Genomic DNA, 15,922 nt, shown 5'->3' on the forward strand with positions numbered 1-15,922 from the left:
TACATTTAGTATTAACAATATAGACTTCTTTACATTGGAGAAATCAAATATTGATTGGGGTGAACAGTTTTTGATGCGCCTGCATTAAGCTGCAGAGACAACCCTGAGCGTCCACCTTGCCACTTTAATATTCTATCCCACTCCTATTCTGAGTTATCAATGGTCTCCTGCACTTATAACAAGGCCCACTGCATGCCTGAAGAACAGTCCATCTGTCTGGGCATCTTCAGGAGTTAGTGATGAATTCTCCCACTTCAGGTGCTTGCTTTCTCCATCTTTTTTCCGAACTGGTTATTTCTGCTCTTATGCCCCTGTCCCACTTAGGAAACTGAACGGAAACCTCTGGAGACTTTGCGCCACACCCAAGGTTTCCGTTCGGTTCCTGGAAGTTCCCGGAGGTTTTTGTCAGTCTCACTAATGGTCGAAAGTGGTTTCCTCTTCTTCTATGTTCCGGCGATTATTTCAATAAATTCAAAACCGGTCGCGACTAAAAATAGGCTGCCGTTTTAAAAACCGGTAATTTTTTAGTCAAAGCCGGCTGCGATGCTAGTTGAAGGTGGTTGCCGGAGGTTGCAGGTAGTGGAAGGTAAGACCTCTCTGGTGGAATAAAACTGGGTGAAAAAAAGTCTTACCTTCCACATACCTCTGTCTCATCTGGAAGAGCTGATGGTGTCCTTGAATGTCATGAAGGAGGAGTTATAGGGACACATGTTACACCTCCTGTGGTTGCAGGGGAAAGTACTTGGGGAAGGGGTGGTTTGAGTGGGAAGGGATGAATGAACCAAGGAGTTGTGGATGGAGTAGTCTCTGGGGAAGACAGAGAGAGTTGAGGGTGGGAAGATGTGACTGGTGGTGGGATCTTGTTGAAAGAGGTGGAAATGATGGGGAATGATGTTGGAGGCTGGTGGTGTGAAAGGTAAGGACAGGGGATTTTCTATTTTTGTTCCATCTGGGAGAAGGGGGGATCGAGGACAGACCTATGGGACAGAGAAAAGATGTGGATGAGGAATCCATCAATCGAATAGCAGGAGTGAAACCACATTTATTTTGGAAAGAGGATATCTCAGATGTCCTAAATTGGAAGATTTGCCATCTTGTGAGCAGATTCAATGAAGACGGAGAAATTGAGAGTAGGGACAGCATCTTTGCAAGACGCAGGGTGGGAGGAGGTGTAGACCAGATAATTGTGGGAGTCAGTGGGTTTATAGTGGACGTCAGTTGATAGTCTACATCCTGTGATGGAGTCGGAGAGATTAAGAAAGGGGAGAGAGGTGTCAGAGATAGTCCAGGTGAATTTGAGGTCAGGGTGAAAGTTTGGTAACTAACCAAGGGATTTGTGTGAGCCACGAGGCATGCCGATGCAATCGTCGATGTAGCCGGGAAAGAGTTGGGGGTTGTTGCCAATGTACATTTGGAACAAGGAATGTTTGACATACCCAGGCATAGCTGGGGCCCATGCAAGTGCCCATGGCTACACATTTAATTTGACGTATGTGAGGGGAATCAAAAGCAAAGTTATCCAGGGTGAGGTTTCTGATTAGAATAGATCCCAATTGTCTTTGACAGAATGCTGTTGTTCACGCATCTCTGATGATGATGATGACTTATTGTGGACAGCAAATAGTCTAACAGAAGAAAATGATTGATATTTTCAGTTCAAATTGAGTTAAAAATGAACACTTTATTCAAGATTCCACATTCATTTTATGATAACCGAAATCCTCCATTAAATTCCAAAGTTCTGTTAACAGTCTTGCAAATGTAAACAGAGTGTTTGTTTAGTCATTGCAGCTGCCTTGCCTAGATTGTGGGATGAAAGGTCCATCATTGGTGAGATCAAGTAGGTCAGACCTCCATTCTATACTTCGGCACCATCAGTGTATACTGAGGTATGTGTACTGCTTTGTTTCCTGAAGGAAATCCCAAACTCCTTGATCTTGCTGACATTGAGGGAGAGCTTGTTGGCTTGGCACCAGGTTACGAAGTTCTCAATCTTCTTCCTGTACTCCATCTCATTAGTATTTCATATCTGGCCCACTACGGTGGTTTTGTCTGCGAGCTTGTAAATTTAATTGGATTGGTGTTTGGCTCCACGGTCATGAGCTAATAAGGAACAATGTATGTTAGGCGGCTGAGATAAGCTCCAATTTTATTGAGTGGCAGAGCAAACACAAGAGGCTGCTTGCTCTGTTATTGATCCTTGCACCAATATATTTGTGATTTGTCAGTTTATGGAGTCATAGAATGATACAGTGTGGAAACAGGCCCTTCGGCTCAACTTGCCCACTCCGGCCAACATATCCCAGCTACACTAGTCCCACATGCCTGAGTTTGGTCCATATCTCTCCAAACATGTCCTACCCATGTACCTGTCCAACTGTTTCTTAAACATTGGGATAGTCCCAGCCTCAATTACCTCCACTGGCAGCTTGTTCCATACACCCACCACCCTTTGTGTGAAAAAGCTACCCCTCAGATTCCTATTAAATCTTTTCCCCTTCACTTTAAACCTATGTCCTCTGGTCCTCGGTTCACCTACTCTGGGCAAGAGACTCTGCATTTACCCGATCTTATCCTCTCATGATTTTATACACCTCTATAAGATCACCACCTCATCCTCCTGTGCTCCAGGGAATAGAGTCCCAGCTTACTCAACCTCTGCCTATAGCTCTGTGGTCCTGGCAACATCTTCGCAAGTAAAATGTGTTATTTTAAGGTACAATAAAAAAGAAATACAGTATATATTAAGGGTAAAACAGGCAAGAAAACGGTGTAATTTCAAGGTACAATTATCAAAAAATGTCTGCATAAAGGGCACCCTGGACCCATCTCTCTTCCTCTTTTTTCAACTTTTTCCTGTCTCATGCCGGGGGGAAATGGTGGGTTAAGGAGACAGTATGCACGAGGAATAAATGGTCTGAATTATTCCTATTTCCTTGTTATAAGGAGGAGATATTCAGTGATTTATTTTTACAGGGTGTCTGTCATTGGAATTCAGTGCAGAAAGCCACCCACACACTCCCTATACACGTCGACAGCTTCAAAGCTATTCCATATATTTGTATAAGAATGAGCAAAGAAATACCATGCAACTGAGCCGAAATGCTTAAAAAAATTGAATAAACTTCAGTCTGGATACTGTCTGCACAGCTATTTGTTTCACTTTTAATACAAATGTGTTCAAGTTCAAGTGAGTTTGTTGTCATGTGTCCCTGATAGGACAATGAAATTCTGTCTTGGTGGAATGGGCAGGAGGTAGGTTTCAGGACTGGGTGCACTGGCAGGTTTCCCCAGGGTATACAAACACAGCTGTACAAACTGTGAGGTTTGCAGAGCTAACTTAGCCAAAGGGATGGAATGGGGTTGGGGGAGGTGCAGGAAGGAAGGACAGAGTGATACGACTTGGCACAAGCAACTCCCATAAGGCAACTCCACCTCCAAATATTAATGGTCTGTTTTCAAAGATTTTATTGGTGGTGCTGATTGGTGTCATGTCATACTCTGCATAGTGATGTGTTTAACCTCAGAATGATTAAACAAAATATATACTGTTGACCATAGATAAGTTTGAAATGGGATGGAAAACCCTCCATGGATTGCTTCTTTCCATAAGATAAAATGTGCAACTGAGGTCCAACACTAACATAATGACATTGTTCTTACCTGCCATGTATAATTCAATTGCTGTTGAAGAGGTCATTTGGATCACTTTGTAAGAAAAATGTGTTACGGTTGTAATTTCAAGGAATGTTGTTCATGGATTTTTAATGTTATGTGCAAGGCCTGCAGTTATTGTTTATTCCCTATTAACCCTTGAGAAGATGGTGGTGAGCCATCACTGCACTCTTTTAGATGTGGTATTTATGTGGCTGATCCATTGCAATTCATGGTGAAGACCAGGATATTAATCATGAAGGACTTGACATTGGTAATGTTGTTGAATGTCAAGGGGAGATGATTACATTTTCTCTATTGTTGGAGTAGAACATGGCTTGGCATTTTTGTGGCATGATTATTCCTTGTCAATTATCAGTCCATGGTTGCCTACCTCTCACTGCATGCAGGTATGCACAGCTTCACTTGCTGAGCTTTTGTAAAGAATTGTACATTGCTCAATTGTCAGAGCATCTCCACTTCTGATGATGGAGGGAAGATTATTGGCAAAGTGGTTGAAGATGGTTGGCCTAAGATACTAACATGAAGAATTCCTGCTGCAAAGACCTGTGGCTGGGATTATTCATCTCCAACAACTACGGCCATCTTCCTCTGTGTGAGTTATGATGCCCATTGACTTCAGTTTTACGACGTCTCCTTGATGCCGCATTTGATCAAACTCTGGCGAGGTCAAGGTGGCCGAAATTCCTAAGCCATTTCAGGTAATATTGTAAGAGTTTCAGGGCTAGATGTGGAGTGGCATATCAGCGACACCAGGTAACGATGGTGGATTTTCTCTCTTGGTTGACATTACTGAAACTAGGTGGTTTATACAATGTTCCATTGGTTTCTTTGGATCATTATTGCTAGGACTGGCTGTTCCAAATTTTAGATGATTTACTGAACTGAAATTCCTGAGTGTGGAGGGATCTGAGCTATTCATCTGCACATCCAGATTGCTGAGTTCTTTTCCCATAACTCAACTATTGTGCCTCTGTTACACCCAAGATCTACTTCCATATTCTAGCTATTTCCCCCCCTGTCCTCATCATGCCTCTACTTAGGGAATTGGGCAGGGCAAGTGACTGCAGTGTCAGTTCATGATCACTTTGGGATCAGCAATCACAGTTCAAGGCATATTCAGTAAGTTTGCAGATGACACCAAAATAGGTGATATCAGGAAGATAGTTATCAAGAGCTACAGTGGAATCTTGATCTTTTGGGAAAATGGGCCTGGTAATGTCAAATGGAGTTTAATTCTTCTTTACCACTATCTACCCATGAGACCACTTTCAGGAACTGTGTGATTGTACTCCAAGATTCCTTTAGTCTACAATACTCGCCTTTTAACCGGAACTCGAAAGAGGGAGCACATTACGCCAATTTTGGCCTCCCTTCACTGGCTCCCAGTGCACTTTCGAGTTCATTTTAAAATTCTGTTATTTGTTTTCAAATCGTTGAATGGGCTCGCCCCGCCTTACCTCTCTGAGCTGCTCTACCTATATGCTCCACCTATATGATCAGCTGCTCCTTGAGGTACCAAGGTCTAAGCGGAAGCTCAGAGGGGATAGAGCCTTTTCTGTTGCTGCTCCGGCACTCTGGAACACCTTGCCGTTGCACATCAGACAGGCCCCCTCACTGTCCATCTTCAAATCCTCCCTAAAAACTCATTTTTATTCTCTGGCTTTCGACACTGGCTGAGACATAAGTTAGGTCTTTATTCTCTGGAGCGCAGAAGGTTAAGGGGGGACTTGATAGAGGTCTTTAAAATGATGAGAGGGATAGACAGAGTTGATGTGATCAAGCTTTTCCCTTTGAGAATAGGGAAGATTCAAACAAGAGGACATGACTTCAGAATTAAGGGACAGAAGTTTAGGGGTAACATGAGGGGGAACTTCTTTACTCAGAGAGTGGTAGCGGTGTGGAATGAGCTTCCAGTGGAAGTGGTGGCGGCAGGTTCGTTGGTATCATTTAAAAATAAATTGGATAGGCATATGGATGAGAAGGGAATGGAGGGTTATGGTATGAGTGCAGGCAGGTGGGACTAAGGGAAAAAAGTTGTTCGGCACGGACTTGTAGGGCCGAGATGGCCTGTTTCCGTGCTGTAATTGTTATATGGTTATATGACATTGCTCCTGTTCTTAGTGCTTTTAATGTCTTTTAATTTTTACTGTTTTTTAGTCCTTCGTTTTACGGTTTTTAATGGTTTGTAATAACTTTTTGTCCATGAGTTCTCATGTACAGCACTTTGTGGCAACTGCGGTTGTTTAAAGTGCTTTATAAATAAAGTTATTATTATTATTATTAATACTCCCCAGGGCCCTATCATTTATTGTGAAGGTCTTTACTTGGTATGACTTTCCAAAATGCAACACCTTGTGCTTATCTGAATTGAATTCCTCAGCTATGAGTTTATCCATACTATCCTCTTGTTCTTACCTCATTAGCACATGGCAATGGGAATAATCCAGACATTACTAACTTTGAGATCCTGCTCTTTCACCTTTTACCAAATCCCTATATTCACTTTGCAGGATGTCACCCCTTTTCCTACCTATGTCATTTTTGCCAATGTGCATAACAAACTTTGGCTGCTCACCCTCTCCATTGAGAATGTTTTGCACTTGTAGCTCAGAGACATCCTGTATCCTGGATGGGTACCAAATCTCCTTCCTCTTCCCCCATAACTATGAAATCTCCCATCACCATAGCCCAGTATGATGTCACATTTCCCTGCGGTGCCTCAGAACCAGGTCTCGTGCTAGTGACTGAATGGTGTTCTTGCTCCTCCCTCAACAGTTTCCGAAAGAGTGCCAGATATGCAAAAAAGTAATGGTGATAAAGGAAACAGGCCATTGTTAGCTGTGTGCTTAGTGAAAATGAGGAGTCAATGAGACCCATTGGCCTGTTTTCTTTATCATCGTTACTTTTTTCATTTGTTCTATATCTATCTACATCACCATCTCTATATCTCGTTTCCCTTTCCCCTGACTCGGTCCGAAGAAGGATCTTGACCCGAAACGTCACTTATTCATTTTCTCCAGAGATGCTGTCTGACCCGCTGAGTTACTCCAGCTAATATCTTACATTATTGAAACAATGATTTACAGTGCACGGGTCCATTCAGTGTATTTTGATTAAATTGCACTGAAAAATCTATTGAAATTGTTGAATTGGCTGATCAACTGGTTTATTCTATTTCTGTTTATCCATTTAACAAAAAAATCCTTTTTCATTTAAGCAATTCAAAACAAAGATTTATAGCTGTATTCTTTATTTTTATGGCTATATTCTTTATTTTTTCAGATGCTGAAATACCTGTTGTGTATTGGCAGCACTTGCTGTTTTCTATTATGTGTAATTCTGAGATATGATTGATAAATAGCACATTTTGGGCAGATTTACAATAATAAATTAGTTATAGATCATGTAAATGGCCCCTGTGGCCCAATTTGTCCATGCTAGTCCCATTTGGCTGCGCCTTGTTTATCTATCTCTATACATAAAACTCTGATCTTGGATGTGTGTGTGTGTGTGTATTTATTTGTTTGTGTATTATCACATCTTCTCAAAAAAACGACGGGCTAAAGGTACATTTTTTACATATTCCGGTAGAGATTTTCCTCCTGGAGTCCAAAATCACCTTATCTGAAAAATTCATGCTTTATTTACGAAAATGTTCACAAATCCGATAAAACTTTGAAAATAAACTAAATGGTCTCTCTAATGACCGAGGCCGCCCCCACCCCCCTCCCCCCGCTCTCACAATGGGTCAGCTGCGCGTGGCCTGTGCTGTGTTCCACGAGCTGCAAGTGACGTCACCCCCCTCCGCCAAACTTGCAAGGTTGACGCCCGCTCCCCCCCGCTGCTACCCCTGCTCCCCCCCCCCCCCCACCCACTCCCGCAAGTTTAACTCTGTATGTCCCACCCCCGGTGCATTTCCATACCCAATCACTTGCAGACATTCCCTTATCGATAACCAATCACTTGCAAACATTCCCTCAGCAATAACCAATCACTTGCTTTTACTTTTCTCCTCCTTCTCAGTTATTTTCCATTCCGTAATTCCTATTTTTAAATCACATGACTCCCCTTTCTTGGGCCCCTTATTTCTCTTAGCTAGGGCTTGATACAGAGTTACAAAGGTCATATAATTGTCACCACAGATTTACGCTAATGGCTGCAAGAGAATCTTGGGCCTCCATTATCTCTCTTAGTCATCTCAGCTAGGGGTGTTATATAAGGTCATATAACTGTCACAACAGATTTACGTTCGCAGAACCCAAACGCCCCCCCCCCCAATTTATATAAACAAAACACACAAAGGCGAGCAAGTAAATGTCTTATCTCAACATAAACAGGCTAATCCAAACATGCAGAGCAAAGCTAATACATAGGATAATAGATAACAGATAATATTTAAGTATCTCAAGTATTACAAACACCAAGAATATAAAATATAAAGATAATATACTCATCTCCTCTCCCCATCTCCTCTCGCCCCTCTCCCAAGCCCCTCCACTCCCCGTTCCTCTTTCCTCCCACTCTCCCCCCTCCCCCCGCTTCTGCCCTGTGCGTCTACCCACTGCCTCCTGCCCTGCCCTCTGCCTCCTGCCCTGCCCTGCCCTCTGCCTCCTGCCCTGCCCTCTGCCTCCTGCCCTCTGCCCCCTACTCTCTGCCCCCTGCCCTCTGCCTGCCTCTGCCCTCGCTCTCTCTACCCCCCTCTCTCTCCCTCTCTAGTCGCGCCTGCAAGTTGGAGGTTCTGCTTGAGTGGAATAGTGCGGGGATGGGGTAAAAGGAGCGAATGAATAATATTAATATAATATTAAGGGGGGTGGTTAGTGTGTGTGTGTGGGTGGTTTGTGTGTGTGTGTATGTGCGTGTGGTTAGTGTGTGTGGTTAGTGAGTGTGTGAGGGGACGGGACCCAATGGGTCCCACTTAGTCTAGTATATTACTAAAACTCTCATCTTGTGTGTGAGTGAGTTTGCGTGTTTGCGATGCTAGTTGAAGATGGTTGCCGGAGGTTGCAGGTTTATATTTGCTATTGCTGCGTGATCAAGTGAATACAATACTTTAAGTAAAACACAAGTGTTGGTGGAACTCAATGGATCAGGCAGCATCTGTGGAGGAACGGACTGACAGCATGTAGGGTTGGACCCTTCAGACTGAAGAAGGGTCTGACTTAAAGTTGTCTGTCCATTCCCTACACAGATGCTGTTTGACCCACTTAGTTGCTCCAGCACTTTGAGTTTCGCTCAAGATTCCATCTTCTGCAAATCTTTATTTCTCCTTAATACTGCAAGTGTGGCCTCACCAATGTCTTGTAACAACTTCTATACTCAATTACTGATTTGCAGTTGCTGAGGAACCTTAATTATCTTACCCTGGAAAAAAGTCTGCGTTCATCCAGGTGACTGCCAGCATACCAAAAGCCGCCTTCGCCACCCTTTCTACCTGCAATGCCACTTTCAGAGAGCTATGTACTTGTCCTCCTCGAATCCTCTGCTCTGCAACACTACCCAGGGTCCTACTATTCACCATGATAGTGCTATCTTGGTTTCACTTCCCAAAATGCAACACCTAAAGGGCCTGTCCCACTTAGGCGACTTTTTTCGGTGACTCACAGTCATAGCAGGTCGTCGAAAAAGCGGCGACTGGACCCCCCTACGATAATGTCTACGACAGCCTACCACCTAGTTGACATCAAACTACGGCAAGCTACCGACAACCGGCGACCCAATCGTCGCGACTTAGGACGTCCACCTACGACAACCTACGACCACCCAGGCGACAACCAAAGTCAACCTACGTCCACCCGCAACAAGCTACAACAAGAAATGACCCTGTCGGCGACAACTGAAGATAACTGAAGACAATTTGGTCACCGGTACCTGTCGCCGGTTGACGTAGGTAGTTGCCAATGGAATTCTCCTAAGTCAGCACCCGGTGACAACCAATGTTACCTGGCGACAACCTGCGTCATCCTGGCGACAACCTACGACAGCACCTACGACAGGAGAACACAAGCTACGTCGAGCCCACGGTCACCAAAAAGTTTTGAACATATTAAAATCCAGCGGTGACCAGAAAAACGTTACGACTCTTTAAGCAACTTGAGGAGACTACTCACGACCATACAGGCGTCACCCCGCGACAATGTGAAAACAGCCTAGTCACCTGTATTTGCCGAAAAAATCACCTAAGTGGGACAGGGGCATAACACTATTTGAATAATACACTATTTGCCATTCCTGCTATAATTCGTGATAATCAAGTTCACTGTGTACGATACCACCTATTTTAGTGTCATCAAATTCATTTAATTTTCTTTCATTTTTTAATTTTAATCTTACATTTTCAAACTTCTGTATTAACAGAAACCAACTTCTGAATTTGTTTAACATTGCCACAAAATGATTTTACAGGAGAAAACCATCATCTCTGAAACAGCAAGAAAAAAGGAAAAGGAGCTAGTGACCAAGGAAATAGAAAAACTACGCATGTCCATCCAGACCCTGTGTCGCAGTGCCTTGCCCCTGGGGAAGATAATGGACTACATACAGGAAGATATGGATTCCATGCAAAATGAGTTATCGATGTGGCGCAAGGAAAACAAAAAGCATGCAGAATCTCTCCTAAGAGAACAAAGGTTAGGAGCTGCAGAAACCATGAGTAGATGTGTGCAAATAAATGTAGTGTCATTTTACTTTGGGTAAAGCAACAGAAGTGTCTGTTTTCTTGTTTAAAAAAAAATCCTCACCCATTCTCTTTTCATTCCCTTTTTACTTAACAGGATAATTTGGTTTAACACATTGTGAGCTAAAAAATAAACAGGAACTTCTGTCTAAGAGTAGTTCTGACAGGGAGTGATTCACCCCTGAAATCCATAATAATTCTTGAATTTTAATATGGTATTTGGTTATTTATTATTAAAGGTATGCACATTTTGTCAGAAGCGATTCTCTAGTTTTGGTTAAAGTTTAAATAAAAACAGTAGGTCAGGCAGGAAGTAACCAACAGCAGAGTGCCTTCCTACTCTATTTCATCCTCTCCTATTTCTCTGCTTTCATACTACATTTTATCCTCCATGATCGAGGCCCTCCACTGCCTCCCGCCACCGGCCTGCTTACCGACCCTCGGTCTGACTCCCTCCTCTGATTCACAGGGTGAGTGGAGGCCGGGCTCATCGGAAATCTCTCTGGGCTGGTTCTCATTACCGTGGCAGGGAGCCAGGCCTGTTGTCAGGCATGGCCGTAGCCGCAGACTGTCAGGAAGCCCTGACGGGTGCGTCGGGACACTCACCCAATCAATGTGGCACCCTTCCATCACTGCGGCATTGCCCTATCCTGCCTTGTGCCAACTCTCTTGAGCCTTGTCTGCACTATTTTCACATGGTTAATCTCACAAAATGTGGCTGTCATGGCTTTTCAATCAAGTTTTCTTCCTTTTCATCACACCAGCTAATGTCACTCTTTCCAAAACAAATAACTTGCTAACTTTTGTATCCTATCCTTTCATAGAGGGTGTTAGATCTGGGATTCTATGCTCTCTGTAACCTCAAGACAGCAAGAAAGAATATTCTTCAGCATCATTTCCTTACAGTGCACACTGCAATGAACACTGGAAACACGCTAATGTGATCCACACATAATTCACATTAGAAAAATACATAGTACTTGAAATTAAGCGAGACGAACATTGCAGTGGCTGGGAAGTTGATGCACAAAAAGTTGTTCACTGTGGGGTAACTTATTTAGAACAGTGGACTATGTATCTGGAACTCAGTGTGTGAGGGCCTGCAAGGGTAAAGCACAGTCTGACAATTCTAAACGCTGCTTTGATTGAAGCATACTAATTAACCTTTTTCACCCTTTTTGCACCAACTTAGTTATACAAGGTTACCTTTGCCAATTTTTATGTTGATAATAACCACTAATCTCAGCTTTCTCTTTTATACTTCCAGCGTTACTGACACTGCTGTGGAACCATTAAAGACTGAACTTGCTGAACTGGAGCAGCTGATCAAGGACCAGCAGGATAAGAACTGTGCTGTCAAGGCAAATATACTGAAAAATGAAGATAAGATCCAGAAGATGATTTCAAGTATTAACTTCACTTCAAGAACGTGAGGAAGAAGGACTCTTGATTATTCGGAACAAAGTCATTAATATGGTTCGGCTAATAATGTGAAAGAATGATGGCTAGAAGGAATCTTATAGCAGAGCAGATTAAGTGGGTGCAAAACATTTATTTGCATTCCAGTCGCTCAGTGATTTGCATTCCACTAGAGAGCTTTATTATATTGCACATTCTAAAGAAAACAAATGAGTACATTAAATAAAAGAATTGTTTATAAATTGCTTGCAGCTCTGAAAGCAGGACTTGTACTGTTTTCTATTTTTTGTTGTTTGCTTCCTTAAGGCAGATGTTCACAAGGACAATTTTAGCAAAACACTATGACTATGAATGCGGAACAAATTGGTTAGATTTGATGAGGGGAACATTACCCACTTCATATTTGACTGATTGTCACTCGTGATTCTACATATGTAACTTGTAACAAGCTACAAGGTGGTTTGCAACAATACAGGAACTAGATAAATGACTTCAACGCCAAGGCATACAAACAAAGCAATCTTCTGGTCAGTGTTCATGGCGCTCAACCCCACATAGGCTCACTTTTATCACCAGAGACTGACAGGTCAGGCCACCTGGAAGTATGTTATTTTTTTTCACATGCCGATATGAAAATAATATACAATTATTTATTATTTTTAATCCATTTGGTGTATTGAAGGTAGTAATTTGATCTAGCTGCTTAGATTCATCAGCACACTGCTAGAAGAACTCAGCAGGCCAGGCAGCCTGTGTAGAATTCCTTCAGAATTCCCCAAAAAACATCTGTTCATTTACCTCCCCAGATGCTACTTGACCTGCTGAAGTTGTCCAGCAGTTTTTTTTACTCAAGATTCCAACATCTGCAGTCTTTTGTGTCTAATGCTTAAATTAATTTACTAATATGACTTTAAAATGTCTGGTCACAACTTTAAACCCCTACTCGCATATATTATCTCAGCCACTAAATGAAAGTGGCCATAGGACTAAAATACATTACAAAATAAACAACTATTTGCATCTATGGCTTACAAAACTTTACAGGCAGAGGCAAATGCTGTTAGCTTGACCTTGCGACATAGATCAGTAAAGCATATCAGCAGGGCAGCCTGGTTAATTCAGGGATGTGATGAAATATTAAGTACTCCAAGGGAGCCATAATTTGTCTTCAATATTCCTTGCAAGCAGGAGACACAATGTATTCTCAGCTACCACTTCAACTTTAAAGATAGCTAACCAAGGGAATACCCATTTGCTGTGCTTTGGAGAAGAAAGATTTTAATGAAGCAAAAAACAAATTGCATATTAAAATGATATATTTTTGACATGCAAATACATGCATTTTTTTTTTATTTTGAAGAAAACCAAACTACGAATGTTGCTTCACTAGTCTTTCATGTTATGGATGGTGCACACTAAACATTTATTCATTCTTTCTAACAAAGAGAAATTGTCTCTTTCTAGTACATCAATTAAATACAGTTGGCAAACTTGTTTTTATTGGTGTAATGAAAATTATCAGCCAATGCCTGATAAACTTTGGAAACATAACCATTTCTGTATTATAACTTTTATAAATTATAAATCACAAGGTTAACTATTACTTTAACAGATATAATATTATCCATTCAATATCCTTCTATACAATTTTGAAGGCTTTGAAAGCCTTTTAAAATATATATTATTGATTTGAAAGAGCTAATGTACTCTTTGGAGCCAGTTGACATTCTGACAGTGCTTCACAAGTCTAATGTTCATTGTTAGATAAACATACTGGAAGGTGGCAATTGTGCAGCATGTATTTTGACCAATGTTTATCTTTGGGGTAAAATTGCCAGTTAAAATGAGCTGTATGATACATCCCCAAGAAAATACATTCTTGTTTAATATTAATTGGTAACATCTCACTGAATGCTTCTGTGCTCTGAAGTACATTAAAACAATATGACATTTCTGCAACTACTCAACTATGTAGTGGTTAAAGCTTCTTTAAATAGGTTTCATTTGAATGATCAAATCACCGATGACTAGCCTTACTGGCTTAAGATGCTTCACGTTAAATTGGAGAAGCATCCTGAGTGAACTCCAGGTTTGAGCTAAATTTAGATGATGTTAACTTGGCCATAGAGTTTGCCTCTGTTCTGGCCAGGGAGGAAGAAAACCAGCTGCAATTCCAGGCACTGATTGCTTTTTAGTGACTCCTGCTGGAAGCTGAGACTGCTTCGGGTTGGCTAAGGAAATGTTACTGTGAACTCTTTGTTTAGATGCAAGACTGAAAAGTGACAATCAAGAGTGAAAGGAAAGGCCATTTAATACGTTTAAACCAGAGCTTGACATAAGGTTTGAAATTTTGTTTCAACTGTTTAAGTCAGCGATGAGAAAGATTGGAAGAAACATATTTATTGCTTTTTTTTCTAGTGTTCTGAATGCTTTATGCATATAGTGTGTGTTTTTATTTTTACTTTCTCATTCTCACCCTTGATTGTTAAGCAGCACTTTTGGGATAAATTTACAATTTCATATTTTGTTTGCGTCATGGAACTACACCATGGATCTTGTTTTGAAGAATAAAGCATGTCCCTTTAAATTATTCCTCAAGCACAGTGAACAGTTGGATAATCTTGCACATCTCTGCACTGCTACGTTCTACTTATTTCCAACTGGCCATTAAGTATAACCCATTGCCACAACACTTTTTCTTTGCAAATTCACATTTAAACTACAAGTATGTCTTCATGGATGAATTAATGATAGTGGTGATCTAATTATTACCTCAAGTCTTGTATTCGTTTTATAATTGGTTTCCGAAACTTTGAAGAAGAGTTGATGACAAACTCAAGCTGATACCGTTAACTCCGCAGCAACAGCAAAGGACACTGCAAATTTAAACAAGTAGTGAAGGCTAGAGGTTTTGCGGTGAATTTTCTGAAGAGTGCAGAAGATCATTAGCTTGTAGTAATGTGAGCTGGGATCATTCATTTACATAATTTTGATGAAATACAATTCTTTATACAGCTTCATGTGTTTGATCCATTGTTAAATGTTTCGCTTGTATATTTTTGTAAATTTTGGTCACTGTAACATAGTTAAATTAATTTTCTAGTGGAGTGAAATAAAATGTGCAGCTTTTTTGACTGTTCTTCTTGTACTAACTGTTAAGCTTTGTTGTGAAGGTTCAGCAAAGGTACATGATTCAGTATTTGGCTATATTTTGCTGACACAATCCTTGTTCTCCAGCCCCATAAAGATTGGAAATGCTATTCTGGTTCTCATGTATTCAGAAATATGATTAGATATTAAATGAAAATGGGATGTCTGACATGCTGTCATTTTATATATAGCATATTGTGGATAGATCATTTCATGATAGATTAACTAGACAACCAAAATATTTTGAGGAGATTTTGCATTCCACATCTATAAGAACTTTCTTCATAGTGCTTTGGCACGCTGCCTGAATACGCTTCAAAATTTCTCTTCTGTTTTTGACATTCACTGGATGAGAAGCAGTTCCTGCAGGAAGCCCATCACCTTTGCTGCACTGTCTGCAGCTAAATCATAATGTTCCTGCCAAACGTCTGCCAGTGGTATCCACAAAAAAAAACAAAGTTATGCTCTTGGGAGTATGCTCCCAACCAACTATGCCAGATTAACTTGGTGAGTTCTGCATTTGGAAGGTAGGGATGATAAATAATTGCTTCTACTGAATGTCATGCCTTCACTTTCAAAATATTACCCTGAAGTAACTGTCAAATTGTAATGACAGCAGTATTTCATAGGGTTTTTTTTCACGCAATGGTTGGAATCAGGAGCACTCTGCCTGAGGGATGGTGGAGCCAGAGACACTCACACTATTTATGAAGTATCCAGACAAGTACTTCAATTGCCAAGGCATAAAAGGTTGAAAATGAAACTAATTGAAATTAGCATAGATAGAATAGACATATAAGGCCAAAACACCAATTTTGGTGCTTTCGGATTATGATTATTTTTCTATCAAAATGAGTTGTGCATTAAAATGCTACAATTACAAATAATAGTAATTATGGGACATACCTGTTATTGTGAGAGGAAAACTAGCAAAGTCTTAATACACACAGTATTACTTGAGTACAAAATGTAAGCAAACCAATGACAACACTTTTATTTGGT

At 41.1% G+C, this 15,922-nt stretch overlaps 1 protein-coding gene across 2 annotated transcripts in view; it reads left to right on the forward strand.

Moving 5' to 3' along the window:
* Window positions 1-14,909, forward strand: part of traf3ip1 (TRAF3 interacting protein 1) — a 76,087-nt gene extending 61,178 nt beyond the window's left edge. Inside the window, exons 15-16 of one of the 2 annotated variants that reach the window (XM_033024519.1) lie at window positions 10,081-10,304; window positions 11,619-14,909. In XM_033024519.1, coding sequence (XP_032880410.1) covers window positions 10,081-10,304; window positions 11,619-11,784 — 390 coding nt within the window. In that variant the 3' untranslated portion in view covers window positions 11,785-14,909. The remainder of the gene's footprint in view (window positions 1-10,080; window positions 10,305-11,618) is intronic. The other variant, XM_033024520.1, reaches the window with a different exon arrangement.
* Window positions 14,910-15,922: the final 1,013 nt, after the last annotated feature.

The sequence above is a fragment of the Amblyraja radiata genome, chromosome 7 (assembly GCF_010909765.2).
Source record: "Amblyraja radiata isolate CabotCenter1 chromosome 7, sAmbRad1.1.pri, whole genome shotgun sequence".
Lineage (NCBI taxonomy): Eukaryota > Metazoa > Chordata > Chondrichthyes > Rajiformes > Rajidae > Amblyraja > Amblyraja radiata.